Source organism: Pezoporus occidentalis, unplaced genomic scaffold (genome assembly GCF_034315485.1).
Source record: "Pezoporus occidentalis ecotype Australia unplaced genomic scaffold, CSIRO_AGI_Poc_V1 ctg211, whole genome shotgun sequence".
NCBI classification, from domain to species: domain Eukaryota; kingdom Metazoa; phylum Chordata; class Aves; order Psittaciformes; family Psittacidae; genus Pezoporus; species Pezoporus occidentalis.
The window spans coordinates 383,776-405,100 of NW_026913976.1; the positions used below are offsets into that span (position 1 = coordinate 383,776).

At 42.1% G+C, this 21,325-nt stretch overlaps 1 protein-coding gene across 2 annotated transcripts; it reads left to right on the forward strand.

Moving 5' to 3' along the window:
* The first annotated feature begins 1,338 nt into the window (after positions 1 to 1,338).
* On the forward strand, positions 1,339 to 20,380 carry CCDC80 (coiled-coil domain containing 80). Of its 2 annotated transcripts, none has more exons than XM_062619484.1 (8): positions 1,339 to 2,067; positions 2,435 to 4,338; positions 7,786 to 7,942; positions 11,726 to 11,862; positions 12,507 to 12,655; positions 15,952 to 16,055; positions 17,621 to 17,701; positions 19,103 to 20,380. In XM_062619484.1, exons 2-8 carry the CDS (start codon positions 2,446 to 2,448, stop codon positions 19,447 to 19,449), a joined length of 2,868 nt encoding a protein of 955 aa, XP_062475468.1. In that variant the 5' UTR covers positions 1,339 to 2,067; positions 2,435 to 2,445; the 3' UTR covers positions 19,450 to 20,380. The 2 variants fall into 2 exon arrangements, with proteins under 2 accessions (XP_062475468.1, XP_062475469.1); XM_062619485.1 differs by having other exon boundaries at positions 2,438 to 4,338.
* The last annotated feature ends 945 nt before the right edge of the window (positions 20,381 to 21,325 follow it).

Sequence of the window (21,325 nt, forward strand, 5' to 3'; positions counted from 1 at the left end):
GGGTCACTACTTTGTTAGATCTTTGTAACAAAGCTGGAAATTTGGAAACATTGAAATGAAAAATTCATTTTGAATTACAGTTTCTTTAAAATGTCACAATGGAGAAGTGTAATGTTTAGAGACTTTTTTTTTTTTTTGTCAAGATTAATAAACCAGCAAACCTGACACTAATTTAAGTGAAAAATGTTCCCCATTGTGCTCTGCAGAACTCCAGCTTTGTGACCTTTGTGAGAGGTACAATCCTTCTGCCTCCCAGTGGATGTAGGATATGATACTCTGGGAGATACTGGGCATTTTTGCACTCATGTTAATGTGAGCACAGGCATTTAGCATCCTCCCCAACCTCCAGGGCAAACCCCTGGCCACAGAATGAAAACTGTGGACACACATTAGCAAAATCACTGCTAATGCTTATCAGCGCATTGGGCAACTTAATGCAAAAATGAAGCAAACAAGGAAAGAGAGAAAGAAAAGAAAGTTTTTTATCCTTGAAAAATTAATTGTAAGGGAAGTAGAAGGTACACCTTTCCCTCTCTCCTCCTCTCAACCTTGATAACTGAGGTCAAATCCAGTATGTTATCACAGATAATATCCAGTATGTTATAACAGCATCTCTGTAAATAAATGAAATACAGTACAAGTCTTATTAAGGTCTTGAATGTTTTCAGGTATTATCCACCAGCTACAATTAAGTGGTGTTTTACACTGACGGTGCATGACACACTGAAGCCAGTGTCAATCGTCTAAAGACCAGATGCTGGCAGCATAGCTGTGCCAGTTTACGTCAGCTCAATAGAACGGTGTCATTTACACCATGAAGAGAGCGCAAAGGACATGACCCTGTCTTTATCCATATCTCTGTAGGTAAGTTTGCACCTTTTCTCATTTTTCTTCCACTGGGAGTGCACATTCACAGGAAATACGTACAACTCTAATTTTAGTACAGTAATAAAACTCCTGATCTTTTTAAAACTTCAAATTAACAAAAAGCCATGCCCATATGATGTTTGCAGAAAAGACTATACTGACATACATGAAGACCTGCAAGAGAAATTGATTGCAAAGTGAAGAGAAATTGGATTTCACTGCAGAACGCCCAGAAAGCAAACAAGGAAAAGGGCAATAGGAGGCAGGAAAAATGGGGTTAGAAAATAATAACTCTTAAACATCAGTGCTGTTATCGGCAGTGATTCAGAAATGCACTTCTCAAAGGACTATTTTTTTATCCATACGGTGTTGGTTTAATGGGCGGAAAGAGAAAGCCGAGGCTGGGGAGCGTCAGGGAGCTGAGACGCATGAAGGAAAGGGTTAAGGCTGGAGTCACCCCCTCTGAAGTGCTCTGTGATGCTGTGCAGTGTTTCAGCTCCCAGAGCCTTCCTCCTCCCTCCCTGTGTAGAGTGGGGAGGAGGCGGGTTCTGCTGAGCTGTTAAATCCTGAGTGAAGTTTCCCCCATTTCCAGTGGCCACTGCTGTCTGAGGCTGGTTCGGGCAAGGGCTGGGGTTACCCTGACATTTCTGGGACCGCAGCCAGACAAGAAGGGAAAAAGACAAGCCATCTACCATTTGCTTTTGTGGAAGCGTGGAGAAAGGGGAAAGGGAAGCATTCTCTTTTTTTTCAGCATCACATTCCTCTGTTTTTCTTCAGCCTGGAAAATATATTAATGCTGGTGATTTCCTCTCTGGAAACAAAGGAGCTAAACGAGACTGAGGAAACAAGGAGTGGGAAGGAGGCTTGGGAAGTTTAAAAGAGAGAGACTCGGAGCACCCAGGAGTTACCGTTTCTTAATGAAATCCCTGCCTGTGTGGGTAACCAGTACAGCAAAAAGCCAGACTTGCAGGTAAATGGAGAAGCAAAGATCCCAAAGGAAATTTCCGCTAACCTCATCCCACTTCTCAAGAAGGTGAAGAAAAAAGGAAGTTATAAGATACACGGGGGAGACGGGCAGGCTCTGGGACCTGTTGGGCTGCGTAAAGATAAATCACAGCAGCAAAGCTGTATGGCACTGGTCTCCTTTTAAAGGAGAAAGACGTGAAACCTCGTCCCTGGAAGGGGAACTTCCCTGAGAGTGTAAGTCTCAAGTCAAATTCTTGGCTTTCTGCTCTATGTACCGGACCCTTTCTCTGTGCATGTTTGCATGAGTGTTGTGTGAAAGTGTGAGAGAGACAGAGAGAAGGATGCAGATCACAATGTCCTTTTGGATAGACAGAGTCATGTTACAGACAGATGATCTCATTTTTGCATAAAACAATCCATTTTGTGCATTTCCAAAAATAACTCTAAACTGTACAAAGCCACCAAGGCAGGACTGAGGTGTAATCAGCACTTTTAAATCACAAAATCTCGCTAGCCTATGCTTTGCTTTTTTCACCACTTGCGCAAGATGTCATCATACTGTTAACATCTAACTTTTTCTCTTTCTCCTCCTCCCCTCAAGCAGATTTCACAATGAACTGGAGGCCAGCTCTCAGCTTAGCCCTGCTGTGGGCAGCATGGCTAGTGTGCAGCTCCGAGAGGACAGAGAGGCTAGCGGAGGGAGGGAGCCACGGAGTTAGGAAAGTGCCCCTGGCTTACAAGGCTCCAAGCAGCCTCCTGAAAAGGTCTGGAGCACCCCTGAGGGATTCAAGTGCGAATCCCCGACACCCTGTCACCAAGAGGGATTCTTCAGGACCTCCAAACCCACCTGCCAATCTCCTGCAAGGGGAAGCACATTCCCAGGTCAGGGCCATGGGGACCAGAACGAGATGGGTACAGAGACTCACAGCTACAGCCAAATACTCCAAGTCTGGGATGATTAAGGATGAAGGGATATCCTCTGCCTCACAGTCACGGGTGGCACGCTTCCCTTCAGGGTCAAGTTCCCCCAACATCCTGGCCAGCTTTGCTGGGAAAAATCGGGTGTGGGTCATTTCTGCTCCCCATGCCTCTGAGGGCTACTACCGGCTCATGATGAGCCTGCTGAAAAACGATGTTTACTGTGAACTAGCCGAGAGGCACATCCAGCAGATTGTGTTGTTCCATGAAGAAGGGGAAGAAGGGGGAAAAGTCAGAAGGATAACCAATGAAGGAAAAATCCTGGAGCAGCCACTAGATCCTGCCCTCATCCCTAAGCTCATGAGCTTTCTGAAACTGGAGAAGGGGAAATTTGGCATGGTGCTGTTGAAGAAAACTCTGCAGGTGGAGGAAAGGTACCCTTATCCAGTCAGGTTAGAGGCCATGTATGAAGTCATTGATCAGAGCCCCATCAGAAAAATCGAGAAGATGAGGCAGAAAGGCTTCGTCCAGACTTGCAAAGCAGCAGGGGTAGAGGGACAAGTGGTTGAGGAAAGCAACAGTGGGGGCAGCACCCAGCCTACCCCTGGTGGTGGACATGTCCAGGTGTCAGCAAGGAAGGAGGAGCCAAGGAAGAGCAATAATCAGCCAACAAGGACCAAAATGGTGAGGAAACCAATGACAACCATAGTGGCCACTCCTCTGCCTACAGTAAGAACCACGACTCTCCCTCCCACCACCACAACTACCCGTGCCACCACCCGCGTAGTGACAACAGCAAGCCGGTCTACAACAACTACACCCCTCCCCACAACACAGAGGACCTGGACCACAAAGTCACATTCCACCACAGAGTACCACAGGCTTCCAGTAGCGCTAGATACCACCACACCTCAAGTCACAGCCTCTGAGGATTTCTACCCTCCTGTGTGGAAGGCAAACCGCAGGGACCGGCAGCGTGGCCACCTGGAGAAGCACCCGGCAGCCACACGGAAACCAAGCAAAGCTGCCCGCTATGACAGCTCCACTGAAGTCCCAACAGCTCCCTCAGTGCACTACACAAAGGCAAACGTGGGTAGATTTAAAGATAATCGAACTGACAGAAAGGACTATAACCACAGGGACCTGAATGTTACACCAGGGCAACACAAACCAACTAAGACTAAACCACCAAAAAAGAAGGCCCAAGAAAAGATATTGAACAATGAATATGAAGATAAATATGACCCAAGCAAGCCTTCTAGTTCCCATTTAGAAGAAGAGTTTACAGTGGGAAATATTCCCCCAAAGAAAGGAAAACAATCAAAGAAGCATGAGCGAATGGATAAACCTGAGAAGAAGAGGAAGAAGGACAGACCTGACAAGCTGCAGAAGAGTGATAAGCAGTCCAAGAAGGACAAAGCTGAGAAAAAGAGCAAGCAGGACAAAGACCGTAGCAAGAAGAACAAGAAGGGGAGCAGGACTGAGAATGAGGATTTCCCCAAGCCCAACAAGAAGCCTTTCCTACAGCCTCCCAGGAAATCAGTGACTGACCTCCTGGAATATTTTGAAGGCAAAAGGCGGCTCATTGTAAGTAACTAGTTCATCTGAATCTTATTACATAAATGAAATCATATCTCCCTCCTAGCAAGGATATGGGGAACAGAACACTTATAGTGGTTTTGTATTCTTCTGGATTTGTGCTTTCGTTTAGAAGGTAAAATTTCTAGACAAACAATTATTTCCAACAGGGAATGTTTTGCAGTCTCATGTTGGAAATCCTACATGCTGTATGAACTTCAGTCAATCAGGAATTTGGATAAAACCTCTTCCCAGTCACTTCCACGAGCAACCACATAGCCATCAGATTGTTTTGTTTCCAGTGGATATGTACATCTCAGATCTGTATAGTTATGATTGATAAAACAAGGGCCCAGTGTGGATTACATCCATTCTTTGCTTTGGGTTACTTACCAATGTTACCACATTTTGACAGTCCACATGTCCTGCCAGCTGGCATACCTGTTTTATATTGGTGCTGGTGTCCTAAAACTGGAAGCAAGCCAGATGGCTTGGCAGTACTAGAGCATGTCTGACCAAGGATATGCACGAAAGCATATGATGAGATGCCCTGAGGTAGGATTGTTTTATCTGCCGTTCTTCCTGATGGGAACTTGGCATTCAAATCTCCTAGACATCTTCAGAGGTCCTTTGCAAACTTCATTTTGGTTTGTTTTTTTCTCCTGCTGTTTTTATTAACTATAACACTATGGTACGTTTTCAAGTCTGAGAAACTCTGCATGGTCTGGAGTTATTTGTCCCAGGATTTAATAGTGTTATATGTTTTTCCAACAATTTACCTAAAACACCACTTCACCTGGGACTGGAAACCGCTTTAACTGACGTACCAATGTTTTTTCTGGCAGATGGCACATACCCTGAAAGGTACACTTTGAAGAACAGTTCTTTAAAAATATTATTGTGGGAGCTGGTTTCTTGCAATAATTCCACTGCCAGCTGGCCTGTTTCATAATTATTGTCCAACAGTTAGTGTCACAAATGTAGCTTTTACTTTTCATGCCCATATTCCAACACAAATAGCTAAGATTTCAACTACTGGGATTTAATTAATCATTCTGATGGTGATTCACAGTCCTGAGCAAAGGGCAACTTTCTTCTCCCCATCCCCACTCTTTCAGCTGTAGGGGATGTGCAGAGCTAGCAGTCATGTTGGAGAAGAGTAATCTCATTAGATTTTGCACATAATACCTGTAAGTTACTTGTTGACTAATACTTAGCCAAATCAAAAGCTCAGAGAGAGAAACTGCGCAGAAGTTTGGGATCTTTGAAATGTGGTCACATATCTCAACATTGTGGTTTCCAAGAATATGTGTAGCATCAGGACAAATAAAAACAAATTTCAAAAAGGAGCCAAAAGAGGAGTTCACAGATGTCAGGCTGCTAATTCACTGCAGCAGCACAGTCCTGGCAACTTAAAGGACAGTCTGAAATTTGAACCTTCTGGTATTAGGCTACCTCTCACCTGGATCTCCAAGAAAAGAATTGCACAATCACAGGTTGTCAGACCAAAACTCACCGAAGACAAATGATTATGCTATGCTGCACTTCATTTTTCCAGTATCTAATACCATCCTCAGCCTTCTTGCTCTAAGTTTCTTGAAGAGTAAGTTTTAGTCAGTTATTGGTGAAAGCAGTGACCTCTACTATTGCTTCACCACGCACAGCACATGTGGAAAACAACTTCTCAAGCTTCTTTGAATACACACACATGCCTGTTTTAATCCCTTCCTATCAAAATGTTCAGTTCACATAAGGTCACTCCTTTTAGCTAGATGAACTCTTGTCATTCATGAGTCTTCAAACTCCCTCTCTAGAGAATAAGCCCACACTGCTGCAGAAGTGGCTCCACCTGAATTATTCCCCATTGCTTTGCTTGTCTTTCAGACACTTCTTTAACAGACTGGCACCCAAGGGCATTGTTTCAGTCCTCTCCCAAAATTCTTTTGAGAGGAACGTGGGTTTTTAAGTCCTACACGTCATTAAGGACTTCAGAGTGCAGATTTCAGTGTGAATTCCAAACATCCAGAATTTTGAAGGCTATTCTGGGTCAAGTTCAATTAATGACAAATACAGGACCCAGCTACAGAAACTGAAAAAAAAGTTTGTGTTTTGAGTCCTGGAGCCCCACCTCTCTACAGTGGGGCTTTCACTGTGGTCTTGCTAGTGTTAAGAAGTTTTGGCTTAATGAATTTGGGCTCTTGGTTTACTTCTCTGTGGTGATGAAATGCTGACTAACAGTTCATATATGACTCTATTTATACCCACGTGCATATATATGCACATTCACATATACACATGTGCATGCGAATACAGATAGAGACAGTGTATATACTGCCTGTATTGAAACAGTCCTGGCACATGGTTTGATTTGAAGTTTGCTTTGCCTCTTAAATATTCCCTGCTTTGTTCTACAAGGTTTGATGTAGATCAGATTCAGACTTGACTGTGTGTTCCTGCTTATGGCATCTAAAACTAGGGAGGACAAAACAAAACAGTGGTCTGGTTTTGATCTGAGTCCTCAAATCCTTCTCATGATCCTTTTTTCATTTGAAACATTTCTATGCAATTTAAAAGCAACATGTTACATGCTATAGCCCAGAAATCAAATCCTCTTTGTGTCTGACTTTAATTCACCTTCACGTCCCGATGCTGTAGTCATGCCAGGGGGTCTTTGCATAAATGAGAGCGAGATCTTATAAGCCCAGAAATGCCTCTTACATTTCAGTACATTGATGAACTGGATTTTAAAGGACTATATCATAAAAACTACCCTCCAGGCCCTACAGACTTAAAGAAGGCAGCTACAAAAGGATTAAACCAGTTACAGAATAAAGCATAGGTTTGCAATTGAAGGATTCTGGTGATTATTTACGACCTTAAATCACAAAATTTGGATTTGGATTCCAACTCCCTTTGTGTTTGGGGAATCACTGGCAGTTGCTTGATTGTAGTTCACTGCTGCCAGTTAGGATGATTACATTGCTCGAGCAGAGGCATTCCTCTCCACCTCCTGCTGGATACTGCTGCAGCTGCCATGTTCCCAGTGCTCCCACCGTCAGTGAGCAGGGGCGATCCTAGATTCACGGAACCACTGAAAAGGCTGTGAGGGAAACCTGGCGTGATTGGCAGGGCAAGGGGTAACAGGAGAGGACAAGGGTTTCCGTAAAATTCAGTGCCATTCTTCTGCCAGTACTGCAGAGAGGCATGGGAGGAGTTAGTGCCACCAGCTGGCCATGCTTCCTAAAGCCTTCCTGTGGCTGGTTGAAGACCTTTGGGTCAGTCAGGCCTAAATGTACACTCCAGACGCACGCAAATAAATAAAATAAGGCTACAAAGCTGTCAACAGAGCTATGGTAAAGCCCGGTTTGCAGATAGCGACTAGTTCTCCCTCAGTAAAATAATCATCTGCTTCATTCCTTACACTAAACAAGCTCTTTTGTCTCTGCCACCAACCAGCTGATCACTACACCCAAGGCGGACAATACCATGTATGTACAGCAGCGAGATGAGTATCTGGAGAGCTTCTGCAAGATGGCAACAAGGAAGATCTCAGTCATCACAATTTTTGGCACCATGAACAACAGCAGCATGAAAATTGACCACTTCCAGCTAGGTTCTTTTGTTTTTTAATAATTTCTTTCCATCTTGTGGGCACAATACAGACAGCAAAGGGAGAAATCTCCCCAGCTTGGGTCAAGATCTAAGCAACATTATTTGCTGGGGTTCCGTTGTACTTTCACACCTATTCCTTCTCCTTCCATGCTAGCTACCTCCCTTTTGTATTTACATAAGTGTCTCTGGTATTTTCCATGTTCGGGCTTCCAGTGATGTAACTTGAGCACCTTTAGCTTTCTTTGTGGGAATTGTTAAAGCCAGTAAAACAGTGAAAAGGCAGAAAAACATGATGAGGGCATGGGACAAAAAGAAGAAATTAGGCTCAGGTCTACCAATATGTTGAATACCATCGTCACTATCTAACTAAATGGCTACCCTTTTATGATGCCCCCCCCGTCCTTGCTTTCACAAGACATCAGCCATGGATGGCTAGATACTGGCTAGCACAATTCAAAGAAACTCACTGTTGTCATGAAGGAGAGGAGACTGGGGGCAGGAAATGCTGCAGGGAACTGTTTAAGATTATATTCAAAACTTGGCCCAAATTAATTCTGGTTTGAAGTTCAATATCACTATCTCCCCACCCTGCCATATAACATTGTCTCTTGCTTTTGCACTCCTCATGAGATCATGGTAAAACTTCAGTTTTCGGGGGCATGCACTGGCTAAACCCAGTTCAAAGAGAAGCATGCCAGTTAGTACCCTTGCTGTGAGTTCCCTTCCTTCCCAGGATCAGCTTTCCTAGGCTTAAGAGGTAATTTTGCTATGTCCACAAAGTGAGCATCCTCCTCCACAGCAAGGGGAGGTCCAGGAGCATTTTCCCCTTTGTACTGGTATATAGATATTAATTTAGATGATTTCAACCATAGCCTTTAGGTAGGGACAACCTTACACATGTGCACCAGCGTACCTGATGTTACAAAGTTTACCATTTAAAGTCCTACTGCCTCTCTTTACCCATAAACCTAGATACCCATCAATGTGACTGCTTATTGCTGGCTATTTTAAAGAGGTTCATGTAATCGAAGCCAGAAGTTTTGGACTATAAATCAGACTATGCAGAATTTGCAAAGCAGCTCATTCAGCCATATTTAGTATCACCTTTTTACATACAGAATTCCCATACTGGGCATCTACCTCTCTTAGGCAGCCTTGAAACAACTGGCATCAATGTCCAGGTCCAGGGAAGCACCCATCTAAGCCAGTGAGAACCTTTTCTTTCATAACAGTAGGATTTGGGCAGACTTCAGTCCCAGTCCAGCAAACCACTTACACTTAGGTGTCTCTTGAATCATGTAAACAATGTCATTGCTGTCTGCATCTAAAAGGTTAACACTACCATGAATACTTCATGGGATGAAGGCATAGAAATAGTATAAAAGTTGCTACTTTTGCTTATAAGTCCATCTTTCCTCTGGAAGTTCACCTGGTTTTACCAGTCCCTGGGAAGAGATGTGCTCTGGAACAGAAAGCTCAGGACCATACCAGCTCCAGGGTATTTCAGGTCTGGCATACCACAGGCCAGAAAATCCCAGATTTATGCCTGGCTTCCAGCCTCACCTCTACTACACTCAGAGGGAGAGCACCTAGCGGGGATCAGGAGTCTTGTGTCCCTGAATGACAGCGAGTCACAAATCCTGCCAGACCATGCACCTTCCTGACAAATCTGCAGTGGCACAGGATTTTCCACTTCAAGCCAAGGTTATTCAAGGTCACTTTTTGTGTACCAAGATCCATCTGCCTGTCAGTGAACTGTTTAGGATTATATTTAGCTCCAATCTGGCTCATAAGCAGACATTCAGTGACATAGACCATACTCTTTCAGCCTGTTCCAAATTTAATCTACACCCAAACTTTCCCCAAACCACACAACTGTATATAACAACTGAATTCTCACAGGAGAAATTAACTTTTTGAAGAAAAGCAGGAGACTTAGAAGAGTACAAGTTAAACCTTACATGAAGTTCACCTTACCTTTTTTCAACAAAAAGCCAAATTCTGAGCTTTTAGAAAAGTTTAATATAAACATCTTTCTATTTACACACACACACACACACACACACCCTTCTCCTCTACCCTTCCTGCTTACACGACCTTTTCATGGCTCAATCTCCTTCAGCACCAGAGGCATCAAAAGCTCCTAAAAACCAATTTGTTCACAGTATTTATGCTGTGAGAAGCCTGAGCACCCTTCATGATGAGGTCTACTTGTAGTGATGCATCTTTGGACTAAAATACACATGACAACAATAGAAAAGTCCACAATTTCAAACACATTTAGAAGCAGTAAATAAAAGAGAGCTCATTAACACTGTTCAGCTAAGATTAGCTCATACTGAAAGCAAAGAACATTTCCCAGTTTCATATTGTAATGACACGAAAACTGAGTGTCACTGCAGAGGGCTTCACTTCACCCCAGGTTAGCCATGTGGTCTTTTCCCCAGCTCATGGGAACAGGGCTTTAGTCAGCTAAACACCAGCCCCAGGCTACACACTTTACAAAGTCAATACCTAATCCATCAGGCCACTGTACTGCTACAACAAACTGATGAACTTCTTTTTAGCCTTATCTGAATTATTTCTAAGGAGTAGCTCATCTTCCTAGCCTGTCTAGCTGCTAAAGAAGTATAAAGAAAAGTCTCTGTACTCTTTCAGTGACCTGTCTAGAAAAAGCAAAGAGAGTGAGGACTTTGCGGGTAGCAGCAGACAGTCTTGACTCCCACTGTTCTTCATGCTGATCATTATGCTCCTTCTTTATGAAGTGGAGGTCAGGGACAAGTAGTGAATTGAAAAGAGGCAATTAGATTAACTTATTTTCTATTTCTCCCTAGAAATAATTTCCAAGTTTGCAAGGCAGGCCAGCACTTGTGGCTTTCTTCTCTCCCATGACACATTTTTCAGGACTTGGACATGATGCACCCTGGTTCCAGGGGAAGCAAGGTACCTCAGTACCTCTACAGGCTTGTCTTATACAGGCTTCAAGTCTCTGTCTCCAGAGATCTTTTAGGTTTTTTTTTCCTCGGGTATTTCTGAATGTTTTCTTAGCGTAGAGCAGTAAGTACATACAAGTCACTCTCAAAAGTAAGTTTTTTCCTGTCAGGGTGCTAGAATAGGCAATGAACACCAGCAGGCTGATGTAGGAGAAGGAGTGCCACAGCAAGGTATACAGAGAAAGCTGAAGAGCTAGGACTGTAGTATTCAAGACACATTAAACAGTTTCTTGTTTCTTGCAGTTACTAAACCTCCCATGTAAATTTTTAAGACTGGCCAGGTTAGCTCTAGTATCCTGGCCAACCTAAGCTGTTCTAGCTATATTTTATTTGCCCAAATTCTCCATGCTGTTTCATTTGGATATGGTGCTTTCCAGCCCCTGTCCTGCATTGTTCCTATTTTCTGTTCCAGAAATGGTTGCATTTCAGGAGCTGGTGAAATGATTAGTACATGCATATACATGCATAAGAATATTGAAAACAAACAAACAAGGAAATCTAAAATATCTTTCCAGGAAAGAGCAGGCAACCTAGATCTTCTAAAATCAAGTAGAAACGTTGAATACTGACGTGCACATGCCCCAGGACAGACTGTTTCAGGAAATACTGGGACTGAAAACTGAACAGTTAAAAGCCGTAGCACCATATTGCTGTTTTTTTAATATCTTGCCTGTGCAGCTTGAAGAAGGCTTTTGGGAAATGAATTTTCCCCTTTCTTTCAAGGTGAAATTAAAGGCAGAGTGCTGTGTGATTCCATGATTACTTTCATTTCTCCTTTGTCTCACATTAAGATAATGAAAAGCCCATGAAAGTGATAGAGGATGAAGATCTTGTGGACCAGCAGCTCATCAGTGAGTTGAGGAAAGAGTATGGGATGACCTACAATGACTTCTTCATGGTGCTGACAGACACTGATATGAAGGTCAAGGTGAGGTTTTTAACTCTTTGGAAGAAAAGGCATTAGAAATACAGGAAAAAAAAGTGAAAAAAAAAGTAGGAAATTATACACTACAGGATTGCATGTGGGGGCACATAAGTGACTGATGCAGGACTTGGTTATTGCTGGAGGGCAAGAAAAAGGACAGTAAGAGAATTTTTGAGGAATTAGGTAGTTATCTTTGGTTTCTGCAATTAGGGGATTCCAGGAATTGTGGGTTTCTGCTAGCGTCTGATCTGACATCATAGGAGCAAGAGCTCCCACAGGCAGGGGTTTTATTATAGTACCTGGTATTCTAAAACACAGTTTGACTGCTCATCAGGATGACAGCATATAGCATATGGACAAATGCTCTTGTTAAATGGGTTTACAAAAGAGCATAATGACAATTTGTTGCCTGCAATGGCCTGGCCTTATCACATTGGGAAAATACTGAAAATATGTCATTTCCAAAGAGTACTCTGACTGCAAAACTAATGCTATTTTACATGGCTTCTAAGCTGCTTTAGGCCTTGTTACCTGTGTGTAAACAGGAATACTTGGATCTCTATATATACCACGATGCTGTGATACATGCAGAAAGACTCCCAATATGTGCATCCTTTCATCCATCTGTTCTTTTTTTTTTATAACAGCAATATTATGAAGTACCTATAGCAATGAAATCTGTGTTTGATTTGATCGACACCTTCCAGTCACGAATCAAAGACATGGAAAGACAGAAAAAAGAGGGCATTGTCTGCAAAGAAGATAAGAAGCAATCCCTTGAGAGCTTCTTATCCAGGTATTACCTTCTGTTCTTATCTGCTGCTAGTTCTAATGATTATTGTCTTATTGGAAAAATACCCATTCAACTATTTCTGTGATTTTTTAATATAGATTTCTCAGTACTTAGAGTGCTTAGCAAATGTAGAGATGTAGCCGTAGCCTGAATGCAGTCTTGTATAAAGCACTAGAAGTCACGATGTATGCTGTGTTTCCTGACTGCACATTCTTTGGACACTGATTTTCTGTACTTCAGTTCCCCCATAATGACATGGAGATAATAACATTGATTTGCACTAGAAGAGGAAACAAGGATTAATTCATAGATGTTAGCTCAGTGTTTTAAATGCATGAAACACAGTGTTTATGTGTTTCAATCATCAACCATCACAATCTCATTAATCCCATTCTAATCCTTTCCATGTAGCTCAAATCAGTAATTAATTCTCTGTAACTTCCTTCTTATCCTACTTGAGATAACAGTTGGTCTTTGCCAGTATTAGTAATGCATATTACCAAAGGTCTTGCGCAAGTCTTGCAAAATGTTTGAGAGACCTTCTGCAGAAAGACAGTTTTGCTTATGCAATTGCTATATGCTGTGTTACTGCTCTACCTGCAAGGCCTGAATTCCAGGCAATAAACATATCTGGACTGTGGGAATTCAGATCCACAGAAGGCCTGTGCAGCTATAGATCCCTCTATCACAAGATAATTTATGTGAAATTAGGGCTACTCATCACTCTAGGTTTTACTTACTGCATCCTCCTCACCTACTATCAGAATCCATGGGAATACACTGTTAATGTCAAATAGGGATAAATAACTGAGGCAGCGTGGATTACAACTTGGGGAGGAAAAAAGCAACAGGAAAATGAATAGGCTCTTGTTCATAAACATTTTAAAATTCACTGGCCATTTCAACAGAATAAACCTTTAAAGAGATCCACCCAACCCACCTCACCACCTCCTGTTTAGGTCTCAGCAATTCATCCTCAAGACCATCAAGAAGAACCACAGGTTAGGAACAGCTGACCAACACAAGAAAAAGCTTGTATGCTGGAAAGTGTCAGGCCCCAAATCCTTCTTTTCCTGGAATCAGCCCTAGTAATAAGCACACATTAGAAAAAAAGGCAGGAAAAATGCAGAATGTTGCATCTCTAAACACATCTGCAGCTGCACAGAATGCATTTGTCATCTGAGCAAGGAGCATCAGGCTTTAAATACTGGGTGGGCTTCACTAGCCATGTTAACTGGTCAGATTCCCAGCAAGATTCATTCCAACTTTGTCCAAGATTATGTTCCCAGCTGAAAAAGAGTCTTGGCATCATCTCCAGTGCTGCACATTGCGGAGGTCAGTTACAATAATGCAAATATTGTTCTTAACAAGTCTGGCTGGAGTGAAAGGAGACCATGAGAGCCAGAGGTGGCTTGAGTACTGTTTAAAAGCTACATGTATCGGAAGAAGATCCTTGAGTTTGAGAGGGGGAGTGCCCTCATAACACCAAGACACTGGCTGCACTACTCTCTGGGCTCACAAACAAGAATGGGATGCAAAATAGGTAAAAGAGAAAGAAAGAATGCACACAGAGAAGGGTCTGGCAGATCTGTCAGGACAGAATTGTTGGCCTGCGGCTTGTGATATCAGAAATAAGGCACAAATGTGTACATTAGTGTTGCTGAAATAACAGCTGTGAAAGACCAACTGAATAATTTTTCAGTAAGATGTAGCCCCTGACAAGCACACCAATTACAGGGATTGCCTGGTGCAGGAGGGTGAACAGCTTGAGTGGCTTTCAACCCTTCTCAGCTCTCTGCATCTCTGAAGGAGATACTCAAAAATCCATAAAGTGATTAAGAGCATCTTAAAACAGCTCACAGATATGATTCCATCCTGATTTATGCCCTGGAAAAGATATGATCCGCTGTTTACATTCTCAGTTATTATTTCATAGAATCACAGAATGGTTTGGGTTGGATAGGACCTTAAAGATCCAACCCCCCTGCCATGGGCAGGGAAATCTTCCACTAGACCAGTAGCCAGGTGCTTTTGCTATACAATATATCACAAGATAATTTTTTCCTTATTTTCAGAATAACAATATGAAATTTCCCCCATTTCCTCATGTCATGCATATGATTCTTAATGCTTCTCACTCCTATTCACATAACTGTATACATACACCTATGTCTCTTTGCTTTTCCTCTGGGGCAAGATTAAAATGTGGGAGCTTTGCTTTTCAAGGATTTACTTTTTTAATTATAAAAATACATGCAGTATCAGTCAGTCAACAAGACAAAAACATCAGCATCCCCCATTCTTTCGGCAGCTTCTGTGATATTGGGCAAGTTCACCATATTTTCTTCTTCTCCCAAATAGAGTAGAATTGACCCTTTGCATTAGCCTTTATTTTGAGATCTTCAATTGGTTCTGCAGAAAGGCAGGTTATTATTGTAACAAAGTAACATCTGCATCCATTTAAAAAATCATTTCCTGATACAAAAATATCCCTGCAGCTTTGCAAATTCCTATAAAACTGATTTATTCAGGTTTAGTGGAGAAGTACTTTTATTCAAAAAAGGAGTTGCTTGGAGAGAATTAAAAACCCCTGTAGTTAGAATTTTGCAAGGTTTCAAATGTCCTTATGTCAGTGACTTTCCTTGAGAGGACAAGGGAAAGCACTCCTTGGGCAAAAGTTTGGTTAGATGGGGTGTTCCATATTAAAGAAATAGCCAAGATTTTTCTTATTGCTAAATGCATACCTCATAAGGCCACAGGCTCACACAACCACACTCTTACAAACAAGCTCAGATTCAAAACCATGTTAGAGGTATTTTCAGCGAGTGTGGTGTAGAAGAAAAAGAGGTCAGTGAGTATTTACACAGAAGTATGTTATGTCTGAAATGAAGATACACCCTAATTCTCAGACAGGCCTTGGACTGCAAAGTAACTGTGCAGTTCCAGCAGGGGTGAATGACGTAAAAGGTCAATGTTTAGTGAGGAATTCTACAGGAATGTTTCTTTCCATTGAATATACACTTCTCAACATTATTGTAACTACTGAAGAGGTCTTTGAGCAAAGATCATAAGCTTTGCAGTGTTTCTTTGGTGAAGCAGCAGATGTTTGAGAGTTGTAAAATCCAAAATAGGCTTTATCCTCTCCCAGTGATGGACAGAACTGGGAAGATCTCCCATACAGCTGTTACTCAGAAGTTGTGACAGGAATGACATACTTCAGCCTACAGAGAACAAAAATGTTGACAGGACTCAGGTCACGTATTATCACTGTACACTGTCACACTCTCTCCTCCTTCCAGGTTCCGATGGAGAAGGAGGCTGGTGGTGATCTCTGCTCCCAGTGATGAGGATTGGGCTTATTCCCAGCAGCTTGCTGCTCTCAGTGGACAAGCCTGCAATTTTGGTGAGTCAAAAGAAATTACACTCTTGTTCCCCAAACCCACATCCTTCCTGGTGATGCAATAGGTTCCTTTGCTCAAGTCTGAATCTAGACAGTCTGAGGAGTCTGACAACTGAATAGCTTGCTGTAGGTATTCCACATCCAAATGGAAAACACTGTGCTAAGCAGGTAGTACAGCAAACCCCCTGAGACAGCTAAGACAGCTAAATTGTTCCCGGGAATCATTTGTGCGAGGCAGAAAAGGTTAGCACTCCAAAGCTTCCCTCCAGGCTTGCGCTTCAGGAGCTCAATGACGTTTTCTTTTCCTTAATGCACAAATTAACACGTAAGTACAATGCTTTGGGAAGGTCAGATTCTCTATACCCAGCTCAGAACCAGGTCAGGTTTCAGGGAGATGACGGCCATTAGGTTTTGTTCGGGTTTTTTTTTCCTCCTTCCTGCCTCATTGCCAAAACCTGTAAAAATATTATCCAACAAGGACACTCCCAGCCCCCTAAGTACTTAAGAGCCAACTACATAGTCAGTGGAGAGAGATGGAGTCTTCCAGGAGGCAATTAAAAGCAAGACCCAGAAATACTCTTCTGCCTTTCCATTAGAAAGCCCAGAGACCTACTCCTTAACTTAGGCTCCTGGCAACGCAAATCCCATAGAGGGCATGGATTTGACTCCTACAACAGAATGAAACAGCAGCTGTTTCAATACATTTCAGTTATGCCTGGAGATCTGCACAGTATCACTGCTTATTCATAACCACCCAGCTTTCATTCAGAGAATCAGCATCGTCTCACTTGGTAACTACTGAAGCAAACGGTGACATAGACCACCGCAAAATGCTTCCTGAAGAACGGAATGTAATTAAAACAGTTAATTCTCCTCACCTTTTGTTAGGGACAGCTTGAAGGAGAACCAGCAAGTTCCTGAAGCGTTTGTCCTCAATGGGTGTTATAACTAAGCATCTATCCTCCAAGTTGTAAAAACAGTTACATCAAAGATTTTGTAGATACAGACTCACGTTACACAAACAGTTTCTACAGCCCCCTAAGGCCTTTCTTCAAAGCAGTCCAAGCCTCTGCCCCAAACAAATGGAAGAAGTGAATGCCTGTCATAAGCCATTCCCCGCAGTCACGTAGAGTTTAGCTGTGATAGGTTACATTGCCCCTAAATACCTTGTTGCTGTGTAGACGACAAGTAAGAGCTTTGAACAAAACAGTGCAGAAACATTCTGAATTTGGGGAATGGCCTCTACAAATATAACAGTGTGCCTGCTGCTTGCATCCCTACCCCATCTCTGTTCTAGAACCACTACAAATGCTGTCGTCCTAGGGACACTAGCAACAGCTTTCATGCAACTGATAACCATATTTACTTGACACACTAGCTTATCCTCATGTTTGGGACAGGTGATGTGACTGGCAAAGATTTCACATAAATCACTAACTCTTCCTCCTAGAGGGCTGGCTGAGACTGGGTCCTAACTTAGCATACAGAGACCTGGCTGATTAAACTGAAATCTGCCACAGAGCAGAAAAACCTGGTCTGACCCCAAATCTCCTTCACTTCCTCCACAGGTCTGCGCCATATAACTATACTCAAATTGCTAGGACTTGGAGAAGATATTGGCGGTGTCTTAGAGTTGTATCCAATTAATGGTAAGTAACTGTTTCCAGTTTCCTCAGTACTCCCCACGAAGGACATTACATAGAGTTTCTTTGCTGTAATTTCTTTAGAGGGATTGGTATGAATATTTTTTTCTCTTTTGTTTCTTTCAAGAAAAAAGACAATACAAAAGCAAACAAAAAGCTTTCTTGGTGTTCCCGTGCTAAACATTATATAACTTATTCAGGACACAAAAGCCCAAATATCATTTCGAAGACATCTCACGTCTTTATCTTCCACCTAAATATACAATCCCAAGTACACTTCTCTGCCTGCCTTGCTGTCAAAGATGAAGAGATGTCTGTGCCTCTTACATGTGCAAGAGTTTGCAGGGCTAATAGAACACCAACTCAGCAGATCCTCTTATATGGGTCCCTCAGTCATCTTCATAGAATGGTTTAGACTGTAAAGGACCTTTTAAAGATGATATAGTTCAACTCTACTGTCATAGATAGTGACATCTTTCACTAGAAGAGGTTGCTCTAAGCCATGTCCAACCTGGCCTTGGAACACTTCCAGGGATGGGGCATACACTGCTTCTCTGGGCAACCTGTTCACATGTTGCACCACCTCCAACCTGGAAAACCTCTTCCTTATATCTGAATCTACCCTCTTTCAGTTTAAAACCATTACCCCTTGTCCTGTCTCTATTGGCCCTGATAAAGTCTTTCTCCATTTTTTTTTTTACAAGCCCCCTCTAAGTATTCCATTTGCTCTCTGCAGGCTACTTCAGGTACCTATTCTTAGGAGATCTCACTGTCAGGGTACATTTCAAATGCTACCACTTAAGCCCAACAACTGTCTCCATCAGTGAAAGAACAAAGTCAGCTGATTTATCCCATCCCCATTCTGACTGCTCTGTAACATGAAAGCGTGCTAATCTTTCTAGCTTGCTGGCCTCCTTCAGAGAGCTTCAACAAGTTTGTAAGACATGTGCCACTTTGTAAAAGTCCTACTGCCAAGACAGCTCTGTGTTTGTTGCCATTAAATGACCCAGCAAATTCATCCTGTAATTCTTCACACTATCACTATTTCTCATGATTTCTTTCACTGAGACTGTTTTTCATATATGCCTTATGCATTATGAGAACCAGGGACACAAACTCCATAGAAGCCAAGGAGGTGCATGTATGATGGGTGACAAAAAGGTGTGCTACACTTCAGCAGCTTCAGCCTACAGAATAAAGACAAGTTTACTAAACCTAATAAAGCGTTTAAAATACATCTTTAGTTTACACTGAAGCTGTTTCATTTTGGAAGCAGGAAATCCTGAACTTGTAAATGACAAAAATATTACATTGCCAACTATTGGCCTTCATCCTATCTCATGTTGCTAACAAACATCATCACTGCCTAAACAAAATATCAATGCTGGTTTTGTGATTACTTTCTAGGAAGCTCTACTGTAGACCGAGAAGATATCCCAGCTAATTTGGTGAAAGACATTAGAAATTATTTCCAAATTAGCCCAGAGTATTTCTCCATGCTTCTAGTTGGGAAAGATGGAAACGTCAAATCCTGGTATCCTTCTCCAATGTGGTCTATGGCAATTGTGTATGATCTGATTGATTCCATGCAGCTTCGTCGACAGGAAATGACAATTCAGCAATCGCTTGGCATGCAGTGCCCAGATGATGAGTATGGTGGGTATGGTTACCATAGCTATCACCAGGGATACCAGGAAGGTTACCAAGATGATTACCGTCACCACGGCAGTTACCACCATGGATATCCATACTGAAAAGTGCAACTTAGTCCCTGACTGCCCATGTCTGTTTTCTAATAGTTATTCAAGCAATTGGTGGCCACTTACAGAAAAGTCTTCCCAGGCTGCCTAGATATCCCTGCCTCGTTCTTCTACTGTTCAATCAAGGGACTTGTTTTCTCAAAAATGCAGAAGCCATTACAGTGAAGCAATTCAAACCAGTAGTATTGAAGCTTTAAACAGTAAATTAAACCTTTAAACAAAGGGCATCAGCAGGTGCTGTCTGTATTAAAACCAAACAAAAACCCACCACAACTCCAGTCCATGGACACTACTGTAGGGCAGAACACGAACTGTCCAACAGATTTTGCAATGCTTTTGTTAGTATTTTTTCTAAGGAGAAAAAAAAAAAAAAAAAGTGTATTTATTGGGAAGTGAGATTGCATTGTGCTCATGAAGAGAAGCAAAGAATCACACTTCAGGACTTTCCCAGAAAAGGAAAATATAAGAAGGAAGCATTTGGCAGGCTCTTTAATAATAGCAATAATAATAATAAAATCCTTTTGAAGTACCTTATCTAAAAAGACAGCATCCCTTCTGTGGTGCATTAGTATTGTAATTAGCTGACATTATCAATGAAAATGTGAATTTACAGCTATGGCAGGATTTGTTCTAATATAATTCAATGTAAAGTTCTTAACTACAAAGCTTGCTTTATGGCCATTTATTCTTTTAATTGGGATCCATGTTCTCTTAGGTCCTGCCCACTTGACAGTTAAATCGAAGGTAATGAGAGCTAAGTGAAAACACCAACTATAGCTAGCATTGTCTGAAATACAGAAAACTGAAAAGCAGTATTTTCATCAGAAAAATAGGAAACAAATTCTTATTCATGTATATTTTAAATGAGTTGTAACAAGATCTCTATAATAATGTTCTTAATTAAACTATTTCTCTAAATTTCAAATTTCCTTCTACCTCTTCATCTCATACCCTCCAGATGGAAAAAATATAGACTAACATATAGACTAAACATTTATAAAGCTATTTGGGAATAATTTAATCTGCTACTAAATCAGCACTATTCCTGCCACACTTGCTGAAACAGTTTTCTTCTCCCTTCTCATTGGAGAAGTGCCCTTTGGGCATCTGATCTGTTGCACCACCCTACTCCTACTGAAATCAGTGGTGGGAACAGCATGCATAGCCATGCTTTCAACACCATTTGGATTAGATTTCTAAACATTTAAGATCCGCATAAAGATTCAACCTTCATAGTAGCACAGTGGTCATTTCTGATGCTGAAGGCATGCCTGACCAGACATATTTCTTTCTATAATCTCTGACATGAGTGCACATGCTGCATATAGATACATGCGGCAGGGCATTCTTACTAGGCTTTGTCACCACAGCAGTAGCACAGGAATAGGGAGAAGCTACTGCTCTAAGCTGGTCAGACCATGCCCCACAGTTTTGAGTTTTAGCGTTTTCCTGATTTCATCCCCTACCCCCCCAGACAAAACCAGAACTGAGAAAAGAAACAAGCTCACTCAAACCCAGCTATTTCTCTAGAAACTTGGTCACAGAATGTCAGAAAAGCAGACAGATGTGAGGAGATCACAGGGCCTGACCAGTTGTTCCTTAGCTTTACAAACCTGGTCATTATATGGGGCAGGCTGCCCTCTGCACCACAAGGTCTACTCAACACAGGGTACAGCTCCTTACTTTCCTCAGGTGACTAGCTAAGTGGGTAAGCATTTGACAGAACCATTTTGATAGGGCTGCTGCCTGCAGAGAGCTTCCAAGCTCCCACTAACTACAGCTCTTCAGAGAAATTTAAAAAAACAAAACCAACCCCAACACCAGACAAAGAACCCCACAACAAAGAGGAACTAGAAAAAGAATTACAGAA

Coding starts and splice junctions, on each gene's coding strand:
- CCDC80 (XM_062619484.1), top strand. CDS start 2,446: ATGAACTGGAGGCCAGCTCTCAGCTTAGCCCTGCTGTGGGCAGCATGG. Junction 11,863..12,506: donor ACACTGATATGAAGGTCAAG/GTGAGGTTTTTA, acceptor TTTTTATAACAG/CAATATTATGAAGTACCTAT. Junction 12,656..15,951: donor CTTGAGAGCTTCTTATCCAG/GTATTACCTTCT, acceptor TCCTCCTTCCAG/GTTCCGATGGAGAAGGAGGC.